The following is a 14,152-nucleotide window of genomic DNA, read 5'->3' as shown; positions in this document are numbered from 1 at the left end:
GCTTGGACTATCGCGAGCGAAAACGGCATAGATATATGCTCTATCTCGTTCATATTATGGAACCCAGTTAACACAACAACAAAATTGTCTCTGTGTGAAGTTTCTTGTTTTTCGTTCGAAGTTGGCGGACCCTGATTAAATCATAATCACAGATCTTATCATCATCAAAAACCACAGAGTTCTAGTGAAAAAGCTATGAACAGTGTATAAAACGGATTTAATAATAAACTAACATCATCAGTGTTCGATTTTAAAAAAAAAACTGTTATGCCGGTGAACTCATATTCATTCTGCTTTTATGCTTTCTGTTTGTTTTCCATATGTGCTTCAGAAAACAGACTTATTTCATGTAAATCCGGGCTAAAATATACCCTTTCATGAGGGCGCCACAATTTTCATTACAACTTACAACAGTTTTCATCTACGCCTAACGAACTAATATCATTTAAAAGTTAAATCCATTATTCTAAATCCTACGTCAATTGCATGTATATATTGTAGTTCACATTTTTCAGCGTAATTAACACATAAAATTATCGTGAACTTAAATATTACACCGCGGCTTGGCGATTACAATAAAATACTTTGACAACTCGACGTTAATCAACAATGTCAATGCCATGGCAACGAATTCATATCTTACTAATATTACAAAAAGAGTAGGTATAGTCTAGTAGAAAAATAACTATAGAAAAGGCTCAACGGATTCGAATGTAATTTGGCATGGATATAGAACATAGTCTGGAAGAACACATGGGCTACTAATTAAGTTTTGTTTTTAATTCCGCGCGAAAATAATAAATGTAAGAAAGAAAACAAAGAAAGATGTCAATAAATATTTACTTTGAATCCATAAACTTTTTCTAATTTTTTGTTAAAATCACAATCTATTTTTGACTTTACTATACATTTATTACTAAACAATAAACTAGTTAATTTTTATTCTTCTGGGTTTTCTAGATCTTCAGAAGCTGCATTTTCTTTTAGTTTTTCTTCAAAAAATTGTTTTCTATGTATCAATGCTACATGAGGCTGTCTTATGCCATAATTTTCATTACCCATTTTAGTGTATTTGCGTTCTCCTTCTTTTCCCATCAGTTCTCTTAGTGCTTGATTTCGCTGTAGGAGTTTCTCATAGAATATTACTCCACTTTCAACATATTCAGGACCAAGTTTACACAATTTTTGGTCAACATTTGTCTCATAATGTACTTCTGTTAGATCTTTCATTAGGAAATAGATTCCTGCTCCAAATAAACCTACAATAGTATACATGGTACTTCTAACTACAGGATGGGCTGCATACAGATTAAGTTTTCTATTCAAATATTGGCAAAGGTTGTAAACAAGAAATATGGACATAAATGGATAGCATGATTCAAACATCACTTTGTTATTATTGGTCATTAAAATTTCTCTACAAATAGCAAATTCTTGCACCTTATCTGGAAGAATGAGTGCATTTGCTAGTTTTTTTCCAACTTCAGACTCCCAATTAATACTTTTTTGATTCACCTGAAATAATCATCTTTTTATATTTTAAAGAAAAGGGAAGCTTCATTTTAATACATGTTAAAAAGAAAAATTATAAACCTGAATATTGTCTTTTTTAATGTCATCCATAGAATTGTAAGCAAAGTTGACAGGGATTCCAATAGCTACACCAAATCTTGAACTTGTACTGCCTAGAAATTGTTAAAAAATTATGAATATAAATCATACATAAAACACAATCATACAGAAAAAAACGTTTGCAATTTTAATTTTCATAATGAATAATGCAGAGATGAAATGATATACCTGCATGAAATAAATCAAAACCAAAAACACTAAAAGGTTGGATAAGTTTTCTATGTGTATCTGTCAATTTTAGAATTTCGAGGCATTTATCATAGCGTGACGAAAGTTCTCTTGCAATTCCAACTCGCTGCCCATCTCTAAAATATTGTAATATCTGACTTTATTATTTGTTATACATTCATAAAATAAATTGTAAATTTTACTTTAACATACTTATAATAATGTACAAAGTCTATGTATTTTTCGAGGAAAAAGGTTTGTGGCAAAAATCTAGCACAACTTAGTGCTATCCCAGTGCCGGTGACGATAGCAAATGAAAACTTACGACCTTTCTCAGTTATAAACCAAGAAATGGGCCTTCGCGTAGTCATTTTATTTCCTTACAAGCCGTGTACAGTTGTGTTCAGTTAGAAATATTATAACGCAATTAAAGTTTATTTTATTATCATAAAATGATCACAATCCCCATAACCTGTACCTACAATTGTCAATTGTCATTTGTCAATTTCATTCAGTGTCAATGTCAAAGATTAATAGATTATGACGTCAAATTACAACTTTTTAGAATTAAGAAATAAGTTTTCAATCCACAAAAATTCGGCTGTAATTATAGACAGATCTCATTCAATATCAGTTACTTGACAAACACAAAACTGGTCCAGGACTTTCGATGTAAATAGCGATCTGTCCTCAATAAAGTAAAAATTACGCATTTGAGTATAGTAAGGCCGGTAGCGCTAAAACCGGCACCGGTACAGTAGAACGCAGCGAAAACATTTGACTGTCAAATTCAAATAGTTTGTCCAATAGGGAGGTTAACAGGGAGTGGAAAAATCGATTTTTCGAAAATCGATTTTTATAGTTGATGACAAAAATCTATTGGTCGATCAATCGATTTTAAAGAAAAAATTATCGATTTTAGTACATTTTAAAAAAAATGCAGGGAAAACATAGAAATACAATAGATATTACCTAAACACTAATTGCCCTAAACATTTTATAGAATTAAATAAAATTAAGTAAATGTGTTATGTTATGTGTTTGAGTTTTCCTAAACTGACTAAAAATAAGTTTCAAGCTTCTAACTATAAAATCGATGTTATTTTCATATAATTTCCCATCCCCTCTTTCCAGCGCTTGCAAACCCTTTTTATCTAAAAAAAAGTAGCCTATATGTTCTCTCTCAGGCTCTAAGCTATCTTTGTACCAAATTTAATTTAAATCGATTCAGTAGTTTTAGCTTGAAAGCGAGACAGACAGAGTTCAAAGTTGATGTCAAAATTGACAATTGCGGTTGAGGTAAACAATAAATAAACATGAAACGTACATAAAAAGAAATCATTACTATATGTTAATGTTTGATCAATGTTAATTTTTTTTATATTAAAACGATTTAATTCTTAGATATTAAAATGAACGAAATCCTGAATAAAATCGAACTATTGCAATTGTATAACCTAAGTGAAGACTGGGTAAAAGCAATATTTAATTCAGAATTCCTTGAATTTGAAGAACTACCAGCAGATTATGAAAACGCATTTCAAGATTTCGAATACCAAAAGGTGTGTCTCGAGATAATGCAATCTATAGATTCTTGGGTGAACTCAGAACCAATTAATAATGAGGAAAAGTCGTGGGCAAGACTTTCGCACGAAATACAACATGAAAAACTTTTATCACTTCTCGCTTACTATATTGACTATGGGAATAAAAACGTAATAAATAATGAGTCTCGTTATAATGCATTGTTGGCCTCACGTTTATATTATAAACTACTGACTATTCCTGGATATAAAGCTTATCACATATATCATTCCCAACTGTTTGTGAATTCATTGGTTTGTTTGAGTTTTCCTAAAACGTTATGTGAAAATGAAGAAAACTATTTGAATGTTCGTGAATTAACCCGTGAAGTCAATGATACTTTAAAAACCTTACAAATATTTGCTAATGATCTGAGTATGGTTATTAAAACATTACAATTAAAACCAAACAATATGAATTTTGAAGATATATTGAGTAATTTAGTTGACATTACTGGTGGAGCTATTGTTAAAAAATTGAATGTAGGTAAGTAAGAAGTAAGTTTGTTATAACCTTAAATCTATTTCTCTGTAAAAATAAAATTGTGGTATAAGTATTATTGATAATCACAGCCAAAGAAACATATAATAAAACACAATAAGTTATGCATACATACATGTATACATTTTTTTATATCATAAGGTGACAAATGAGCCAGTGTCCACCTGAAACACACCTAATTGGGTGAAGTGACCCCTGCTCATAGATATCTGCAATTGCAGATGCATTGCCTACTTTTAATCTTCCCTTTTAATAATACCTTTCCTATGCATCTCCTCTATCAAATCCACATCCCCTTCTCATACTATCCTTAGTATAATTTTACAATATACTTTTTAGATAAGGTTCAGTTGGGAAATTTAACTGCAAGTATTTACAACATGATTGACATCTTAGTTTGTGATTCAAAGGGAAGTCCTTATCCAGAAGCTGTCCAGGTCCTTTTCAAATGTCTTCTGCCTAAGCTTGTATCAGCATCTACCGATTCTCGGAACAGTAATGTAAGTATAATAAATAGCACACTGGAAATAATTGGTAAATTAGACTATAATATTTTATTATTTTTTTTAACCTAATAACTATATAAAACTATATTGTACTTATTAATCTAGAGCTTTTATTTATCTTATTCTTTTTCTTCTACATGTACAATGTTTTATTAATATTATATACAATATTTTATTTATACCTATTTATTTCTAATATATTACTGTATTACATAATATTGTATTAGTAAAATAGTATCTTCAATTCATATCTGCCCTGCACATAATTATACTTTCCTCTCATATACCGGATGACTGGTAGAGAATGCCTTTAGGCATTAAGTCCTCCTTGTACTTATAAAAGTGCTAAAGAATAAATAAATAAATAAATAAATAAATATTACAATTATAATTTTCTTTAACAAGAAATTTTTATGCTTTGATTTCAGAATGTTGTGAGAGCATCATATGTAACATACTCAGCACTACTTCTAAGTAAATTTGGTAAAGCTGCATTACCAGGTTACATAATTCTACTGCAACATCTTTGCTATACATTAGACGGACTGGTATGTGACTAATATTTTGAATTATTCTTTGAACTGTATGACTGAATTTCTCATTTTTGTATAATGGTACAAACATACAATAATTCTGTCTTAAAAACTAGTAAAACTTGAATTCTAAGCAATAACTATTTCATAGCCTTTAATATATTAGTAATGTCTATTAATGTAAAAAAATAACATTTTTCCTCCATATGTATCTGAGCCATATTTAGTTTGCTATGGTTGGTGTCATAAACATTTAAATAATTTTAGGAGCGTGCCGAAGTCCGTACAGCTCGTATGTCTCTCGTTCTCGGTCTGATGAGTCTTCTGCCCAAAAAGTCTTATAAGGATTTCATAAAATGGATTCTTAAATTATCAGCCACATCAAAAGTATCACATAGACAAATAGCTGTGGTAAGTACTTACTTACTATACACTACACATACTATACACTTTTATATAGTAGTAACTAGCTTTTACCCGCGACTCCGTCCGCGCGGAATAAAAAAATAGAAAACGGGGTAAAAATTATCCTATGTCCATTTCCTGGTTCTAAGCTACCTGACCACCAATTTTCAGTCAAATCAATTCAGCCGTTCTTGAGTTATAAATAGTGTAACTAACACGACTTTCTTTTATATATATATAGATGTAAGATATGCTACAGTAGTAAAGATTAGGTGACTACTACTACTACTCTTGATAGTTTATTTCCTTTATCAGCCATTATTTTATTTTTAGGATTGATAAAATTACAATTTTTTTTTAATATAGTTTTCTTTTCTTAATTAGGGCCTTTGGTTTAGGGCCTTTGGTTCCTACGAACATGTCAGTCCCATAGTATATCCCATATTATATTTCATGTTATAAACGCGAAAGTTTAAATGGTTGGATGTATCTTTGGCTAAATGGATCACAATGACATTTGGCATACATGTTGAACATATTCTGAAAGAACACATAGGCTACTAATTATTTATTTTTTAATAATGCGCGGAAGGAGTTGCGGGCGAGAGCTAGTTATTCAATTAAAGATGACATAATCTTTTCATTAAAAGTAATAGCATCTGACATAATTACATAGACATATAATAATGTTTACAGTAATCTATTTATTTTCAGGAGATATTAAGTAAGCTTTTAAATAATGATCCCGAGGAATCAGTTGCAAATGAAAATTTATTGGAAAATCAAAGCAGAAGTGATGCAGGTATTTTTATTTTTATTTTTTTGTTGACTATAAATTTTATAGTTAATAATCTTATTAAAAAAGTGGTTGGAACATCTAAATAACTTCTAATTAATACATTTACAGATTCTGGAATACAGGAATCCAGCGTATTGACAACTGACTTAGAAGAGGTCTCCGCACTCAGTCCAAATACTGTTCAAAATGTTACTAATGGAGGAATTATTAATGAAGATCTCAATTCATCTGTATGTGAACTATGTTAAATAAATTATTGAAAAAAATAAAATTTAAAATGTCACTCTGCCAATAAAAACCTTTAAAATTAACACAAAAACGACTACTGTGCTCAGAATCAGCAGGAGCAAGATGCGCTGTTAGAGGAGGAGTTGAGCAAAGTGCTGCAGGCGCGCTCGCACACCGCACCGCACGCGGCCATCGTGCGTGCGCTCTACGACCGCGTGCACGACGTGTCCAGCACGGTGCGCATGCGCGCGCTCGCCCTCCTCACAGACTGCGTCGACAGCACGCACCCGCCTGTACAACACGCTATTAAGGTTAATTCATATTCAATTTAACTTAAACTTAAAGCAATAATATATCTAAGCTAAGAACAAAATTTTATTTTCATGTCTCTCCTTGTACACAATATCTGCATATTATAAAAAACTGGCGGTCGCCCGCGACTCCTTCCGCTCAGACTTAAGCAAAAATACTTAATTTATAACCTATGTGTTTTTCCAGACTATGTTCTATATTTAGGCCCGATTTCAGCGTAATTAGTTCAGCTATCTAAAGATAGTAACAAGCATCCATCCATCAAACTAAACTTTCGCACTTTTATATTAGTAAGAATAAGTAAGATTGTTCTTATATTTTTTTATTGTGTCAATACATATTTACCTTGTGAAGTTTGCGATCCAATAACAACGCTTAGCATATCGTTTAACGATTTTAGAAGATATTAAAACTAGATCAAGTTGTGTTTAAGCAGTAGTTTGCTTAATCTGTCTCTGTGTCTATTGTTATTATATGTTGGGCGAGTAGAAGCTGAACGGTACAAGCGAGGTGACGCGTCTGGCGGCGCTGGCGGGGCGCTGCGTGTGCGACGAGCGCGCGGTTGTGCGTCGCGCGGCCGCGGCGCTCGCGCACCGCCTGCTCGCCGCTGCGCACACGCACACGCCTAACGAACTTGCCGTAAACACTCACTATTGTTTTAATGCTGCATTTCTTAATATAACATATCACTTAGCCTTTGAAATGAATGTTAAATAATACAATGAGCATAATAAATATCAACATCAGTGTGAGGAAAACACAAAAAAACTTTGGCTTTGTAGAACGTTGTCTCTGATACGAACTACCTATATTTTTTTAGATCTTTAAAGGATGATAAGTTTTAGAGGCGAAAAATAGCGGATTGTCTCTTTCCAAATGTGTAATATTTAAGGCCGTATTCTTCTCAGAACGTCTTTAGGTACTAAACTATGCCTACTTACATTAACTAGTCAATTTTTCTGTGTAAATTCTTTTAATATTGCAGTTTAAAATCTCGACCCAAAAGTATTTTTAGTAGAATAATCAAAACTTACAGGTTCTTATAAGCCTATGTCGCGACGCGAGTATAATAGTGCGGTCGACGGCCATTACTGCGCTGGGCGAGCTGGTGACGCAGATGCCGAGTGATGAGCTCCTCGATGCCTTCCTCACCGGGCCTATGCACCAGCTCTCCGACCCAGAGGCTAAGGTAACGACGGACTCGTAGCCACATGCAAACATATGCGCAATATTCTAAATTATATGTACATTTAATAATCGTTTTACGTTTTTTGATACAAAGGTACAAGATCAAGTAGTGACGCAAATTCAGCAAATCTTATTCGAGCGGATGCGCGCGCACTCCGCCATAGCAAAGGAGGACCCGCTGCCCTGGATGTTCCTCGCGGCCATCGTGCGCAAGAACATGCGCAGACATTTGCAGAAGGCTTGCACGCTACTACACAAAGCATCAAAATGCATAAAGTAAATACATTTTTTTTTTTAATTTGATCATTATGGTATATGGAAGAGGGAATGATTTGAAACTTTAATAATATTGTTAGGTGTTAGGACTGTTGAGGGTAGCCACACAAATGTTAGAACTGTTGAGGGTAGCCACACAAAAAAAAGGCTTTATAAGGAAGCGTGCGCTGCTGCTCGAGGCAGTCTCTTTCCATCCGTCATTGCGGAACGTCTGACATTTTTGTTTATTTACGTTCGGTTTGAGTTTATCCTATTGCGAGGATTATTTAGAAGTAGAGTTAAATTCACTATTTCGCTGTTAATTTATTTCTTTTAAAATACTTTTGCATCAAATATCTAACAATATATATTTATTTCAAGCCACAATGTTATGCTCATAATTTTGTTAATAACTGTTAGTAAAAATATACATATTTTTATAAACATAATAGAAAAATATAACAATATAGATAATATAAAACCCTAATTATGTTATAAGTGTGTATTATTTGCAGATATTTTTAACTTTTACTTACGTTAATTATTTTTTATTGAATGATTACTTTGCAGCATGTAATATGTCTGATTATTAAAAATACCAAGTTCACAGTTTGGTGACGTTACGTTTTTTTTGTTGTCAGCAACCGTTTGATAGAGATAATAAGAAGTCACTTGGGCAATGTGAGCTCGTCACGTGACCTGCAATGCCTAGCGCTGCTGACCAGCTCGGCTCGGCATCTACACTGCGAACAACTAGACTTTCTCTTGCAATACTTCTACAAGCTAGAAGATGATGTACAGGTAACACTTCCTTTCTGGTTCTTACAACTTTATAACTTTTTTGAATCCAACGTATTAATAAAGTAAATAGAGATACTTTAAATTCCAGACATGACGGTTCTTATGATATATATTTCGATGGGTCCTATGTATAAGGGCCAAACTAGCAAATTGATGGTTTTTACTTTTTTATGTTAAAAGCTACGTCTTAGTCTAATTAACATGCACTAAACATAAATAAACATTTACAGATGTAAACGTGTTTTTTTTTTTTGCTAAAGTACTAGGGCCTATGTGGCATCTTTTCCTATATGGTTGAAACTTTGAAGAGTCTCTCCTGAAAAGTTGCCAATTTCCACATTGACCTTTATTCGTAGGAGCCATTGATATGTATTTTTTTGTCAAAGTATTGGTGGTGTCAACGCACAAGGTTTTAGGGCAATCCTACTCTGAGAAGGAGAACATTATAATTAAACATTTATTTTCAAACAATTAAAAAAAAAAACAAAGTATCGTTGTAAAAAAATATACGTTTTTATAATTGAAAAAAAAGGTATTTTACCTGAAATAAATTGGAATTTATTTGTATTAGCGGAAAGTATATATATAAATGAATTAATTACAATTTTTTGTAAATAGGAAACTACTTGTTATAAAAAGCACACAATTATTTAATAGAAACCTGATATCCGTATCGTGGCAATGACGTTGGAAATGCTAACACTGTGGTCGCGCTGGCTGAGCGCGGAGGACCGCGAGGCGCTCCGCCGGCATCTGCTGCAGAAGTTGGCCGCCGCCTCCACTGCACAAGATGATGGTAATTATTGCTACAACCTTCTACACTTCTACAGCAAGAAACCTTAATCCTAAACAAAACCTTTTTTTTTGTAACTTATAGACTACTAGCAACAGGCCCGCGACTTCGTATGCGCGGATTTAAAAAATGTAATAAGTAGCTTATGTGATCTCCAGACTATGTTCTACATCTGTGCCAAATTTCATCACGATTCGTTGAGCTGTTCCAGATATACCTTCAAACAAACATCCATCCATCCATCTAAACATTCGTATTTATAATAATAGTAGGATATCTATACTAAGGGTGTCCTTCAAACGATTCCTAATTTAGCATTTAAACTCTGATGACTCTAATTTAAAATTGGTTGTGTAAATCCATTTGAAGGTTGCAGACCCGACCGCGTCAATCTAGCGGCTCACTTGGACCCAAATAATTTAGAATGGGCGTCGCATCTTATGAAAATCGGTAAGTATTGTTTCATTTATATTTTCATACAGCAATAATATTTAGGACCAGCAACTACACTTAATGCTTTGTGTTGCATTACTGCGTTTATTTTATATAAAATATGATGATACATACAGCGGAGTCTCGCGCTGTGTGCGGCGGCGCGGGCGCAGTCGCGGAGTACGTGCGCGCGGCGGACCTGGCGCTGGTGGCGCCCGACCCGCCCTCGCCGGACCTGCTGCACTCGCTGCTGCAGCGAATTCAACACCCCGCTTCATGTAACACTCACAACTCACAATACACTAGGAATCTTTCAAATTGTACTTACTACTTGTAATGAAATTACTTGGCTTTATATTATGTTTGTCTCTGGGTAGTAAATCACATCAAAAAGATATTGAAAGTCTTTGTTAGGAGATATTGTAGTTATTTGTCGGTGCGTTTTGTAGGCGATGGTGGCGATGGTGGCGATGGTGTGGGGGAGGGTGTGGGGGGCGAGGTTCAGGAGGTGAGCGCGTGTGTGGTGGGTGCGGGGCGCGTGTGCCTGCGGTCGCGCGCCTCCGCCGCCGCGGCCGCTCCGCCGCTGGCAGCACTGCTGCGCGACGCGCGCGCCCCCCTGCCCGCACGTCTCAACGCACTGCTCGCACTCACAGACATATGCATCAGGCGAGTTTATTATATATACATATACATTATATTAATAGATATTATTGTTTACTACCTGTAGCCCGCGACTCTTAATTAGCTTATGTGTTCTATGTTCTACATCTAGGTATGCCAAATTTCAGCAAGATCCATGCACACGTTCTCGAGATAATTTTTAACATACATCCATCCATCCATTTTTTTCTATGTGTCGGATTTCTTGTAAAAGCATATCTACATCATTTCAATAATTTCGAAGTGACCAAAAAATTTATTAAACCTCTTCTATTGATAACCATCAACGTTAATTTGTTCATTTTGGTTCACATCTCGGTTTAGATGTTTAAGGTATATCGAATACTTGTATTGAACCAAACCTTGATTACTTATTTTAATATAATGCATTAAATTAGTACTTTCATTTCTCAGTATTATCAATGAATCGGTATTTTTCCTCAAATAAATAAATAAAGCCTGCATTAACAGATACGCTTGTATCGTTGAGCCGCTGTTGGGGTCTATCAGCCAGTGCGTGGACATCGGCACTGCGCCGCCACTGCGCCGCGCCGCCGCGCGCGCGCTCACACGACTCCTGCTCGCCGGGTACCTGCGCCTGCGCACGCCGCTCTACTACCGGTATGATTGACACACAAACAACATGATAATTTCCTATTTTAATATCGATAGCAATCCTCAAGAGACTTATGGCTAACAAATACAAGGGTGGTCGACAGTAAGAAAGACCAATGTAAATTAGGTCGCAAAAATCTATAGAACATCGACCGTTGCAATAGTAAAGGTCAAGCGACAGCCACAAAAATGTGAAGAGCTAGAAAAAAATATTTTTCTTGTGATTATTATTCAAATTTTAAAGGGATAAAGAGATAAATAATATTTATGATCGAGTGCAGGTACTGCGCGCTGTTGGCGGACGAGGAGCACGACGTGCGGGAGCCGGCCGAGTACTATGTGAGCAGTTGTCTCACCGCAGACCACATCTACCACCACTTCGTTGACTGCTTGCTCTACTACAACAGCGATGAAGGTCAAATACTTATTAAATATTTGTTAAAAAAAAATAGTCTGTCACTAGGGCAATAACAGTCTCATTTACCCCAATTGATTATATTGGTAGCAGGAGGTGGGCTGTCGTTTGACGCACGGCAGCTGATCTACGACGTGATGCTGCAGCGACTGTCGGCGGTGCAGAAGCTGAACGTGCAGTGTCGAGTGGCGCGCGAGGTGCTGCAACACGCTGCAGATCTGTGCGACGACAGCGACACCCTGCCCGACACGCTGCACGCTGCTCTGCTTGATACCATCACGCTGCTTTGCGGACCCAGGATGAAGTTACCCAGTAAATTATTTTATTTCCATATTGTTCTACCACTTTATGTGGGGTTAACGCAACAGGTTTTGTCCCTTCTAACCGAATTATCATACATTTAAGATTTTTTTTTTCTTTTCATTTTTTATATTTTATTCAAAATCTGTTGATGCAATAATCGTAGTGCATATTTCTATCGCTAAAGTTTACCCACCGATGTGTGTAAAATTGTGATTCTTTTATATAGAAAAACCACAGACTACAGGTGATACAGCGGACATAGACGATCTCACGGAGAGAGTGACAAGCAATATAGTCTCATATGTAAGTATTAGTAAAATCATTAATGTAAAATATTTGTTAAGATTTAAGAGCTACAAATTGATAGGCAAATATTAGTTCTAGTATCTTGTAATTCATAATAATTTTACATTTAAATGTTAAGATGCCCGAGGACCCCAGAATAAAAGTAAGTTATTTTAAAGACCATAGATATGTCTGTACTTTTTTTATTTTGGTAAAAGTATGTAATTGATGTCCAAATATAATTTTCTGCAATTTCATTTAGCCGTGTTAGAATAAACCCCAACATAGTCTATACCAGCTTTTGTGAATTCAGAATGCCAAATGTTTTTTTACTATTGTTGAGACATAGTAGTAGAAGGAAGGGAAGGGGAGTTCAAAAGATTGGTTAAAATGTTATTTAATTTTAACGCTTTAACAAATGTTAATTTTGTTTTAGTACTTAGCACATTAATATTTTCACCTTATTAAATGGCAGTAGACATTACAGGCTTTTTCTTCTAATTTTGTTTAAGTTTTTTTTTTGTCAATATTACGCATCCAATAAATAGATTTTTAATTTAAAAAAAAGATTGCACCGAATTTACTTTATCTATATTTTACTAAATGTTTAGTAGTTAGACTTTTAGGTTTAAGTATCCGTAATCAACGAGCTTGTATAAACCCTAAACCATAGACAAACTACAATTTAGGCTAAAACTCGTATATTCCTAACAATCTCCGATTTTCACAAAGTAAAAAATACAAATATCAATATCGCCGCCATGTATGGAATTTAACCAAATTAGGCTTTAAATCAAAGGTAATGGATACGTATAGATGATTAATTTTGGGAGAAAGATAATTAACACGTTCAGTGCCATCGACTCGCGAGTTCATCTTAATACGTGAAAATAATAGTGGCTCGAAACGCGTACTCATGTAGCAGTACTTCCATAATACACGGTTCTCTACCGAGCAGATTGTTTACAATTTGTTTATGTGTGTACAGAAAATGAAGCGCACGGTGGCGGAGGTGTTGGTGCCGGCCGTGCTGCGGCTGTACGCGCACATGCGCCCGCGCGGCGGACAGCTCGCCGCATACCTCGTGCGCATCGCCACAGACCTGCTCGCCGACTACCGGCAAGAGGTAACAACTAATAATGCTAGGAACTTCACAGATTCATTTATGTATCTTCGCTCTCCCGCACATTCTAACAATGCGATTAGGATTTACTTTTCACGATCGAAAGTTTCTAACGTTTGTTTATCAGGCAATGTGATACATCTTTTAAAGGAAAATTAACTATTATTGTTATTAATGTTTTTATGTCGTCAAACGCTGGACTGAAATCATTTTGCTATCGGACATCTGGAATTTGTCAATATCGTTTCTTTATCTATTCAGATCGAAGAGTTGATCCAGCTGGACGAGGAGCTGGTGCAGCGCATCCGACAGTTTCAGGAGACGATCGGACTGGAGCCGTCTTTCGGCAACGCGCGCAACCTGGTGACAGCTTCTGCGCCCCCCGACCCCGACACGCCGCGTGCGCCCCGCAAGCGCCCCGCCCACCGGCACCACGAGCCACACCCCCAACCCAAGCGTGCGCTCCGGATATAGGCAGCGCCCCCCCCACCGGCACCACGAGCCACACCCCCAACCCAAGCGTGCGCTCCGGATATAGGCAGCGCCCCCCCCACCGGCACCACGATACACACCCCCAACCCAAGCGTGCGCTCCGGATATAGGCAGCGCCCCGC

At 35.9% G+C, this 14,152-nt stretch overlaps 2 protein-coding genes across 2 annotated transcripts; one reads left to right on the top strand and one right to left on the bottom strand.

Moving 5' to 3' along the window:
- Positions 1-853: 853 nt before the first annotated feature.
- LOC106714881 (transmembrane protein 177) lies at positions 854-2,472 on the bottom strand. Its single transcript, XM_014508000.2, has 4 exons — positions 2,014-2,472; positions 1,801-1,937; positions 1,594-1,685; positions 854-1,515 (listed from the first exon to the last, which is right to left on the bottom strand). The coding sequence occupies exons 1-4, from the start codon at positions 2,169-2,171 to the stop codon at positions 940-942; spliced, it is 963 nt and encodes a 320-aa protein (XP_014363486.1). The 5' UTR covers positions 2,172-2,472; the 3' UTR covers positions 854-939.
- Positions 2,473-3,157: 685 nt separating this feature from the next.
- Positions 3,158-14,025, top strand: LOC106714729 (condensin-2 complex subunit D3). Its single transcript, XM_045678626.1, has 21 exons — positions 3,158-3,870; positions 4,225-4,385; positions 4,820-4,939; positions 5,192-5,335; positions 6,044-6,131; positions 6,237-6,358; positions 6,464-6,667; positions 7,158-7,307; positions 7,705-7,857; positions 7,951-8,132; positions 8,753-8,912; positions 9,570-9,708; positions 10,075-10,155; positions 10,275-10,408; positions 10,622-10,803; positions 11,269-11,418; positions 11,694-11,827; positions 11,921-12,139; positions 12,357-12,433; positions 13,404-13,541; positions 13,800-14,025. Exons 1-21 carry the CDS (start codon positions 3,213-3,215, stop codon positions 14,010-14,012), a joined length of 3,609 nt encoding a protein of 1,202 aa, XP_045534582.1. The 5' UTR covers positions 3,158-3,212; the 3' UTR covers positions 14,013-14,025.
- The last annotated feature ends 127 nt before the right edge of the window (positions 14,026-14,152 follow it).

This window comes from Papilio machaon, chromosome 7 (genome assembly GCF_912999745.1).
Source record: "Papilio machaon chromosome 7, ilPapMach1.1, whole genome shotgun sequence".
Lineage (NCBI taxonomy): Eukaryota > Metazoa > Arthropoda > Insecta > Lepidoptera > Papilionidae > Papilio > Papilio machaon.
Note: the sequence above shows the minus strand (reverse complement) of the source record. Positions and strands in the feature narration are given on the sequence as shown.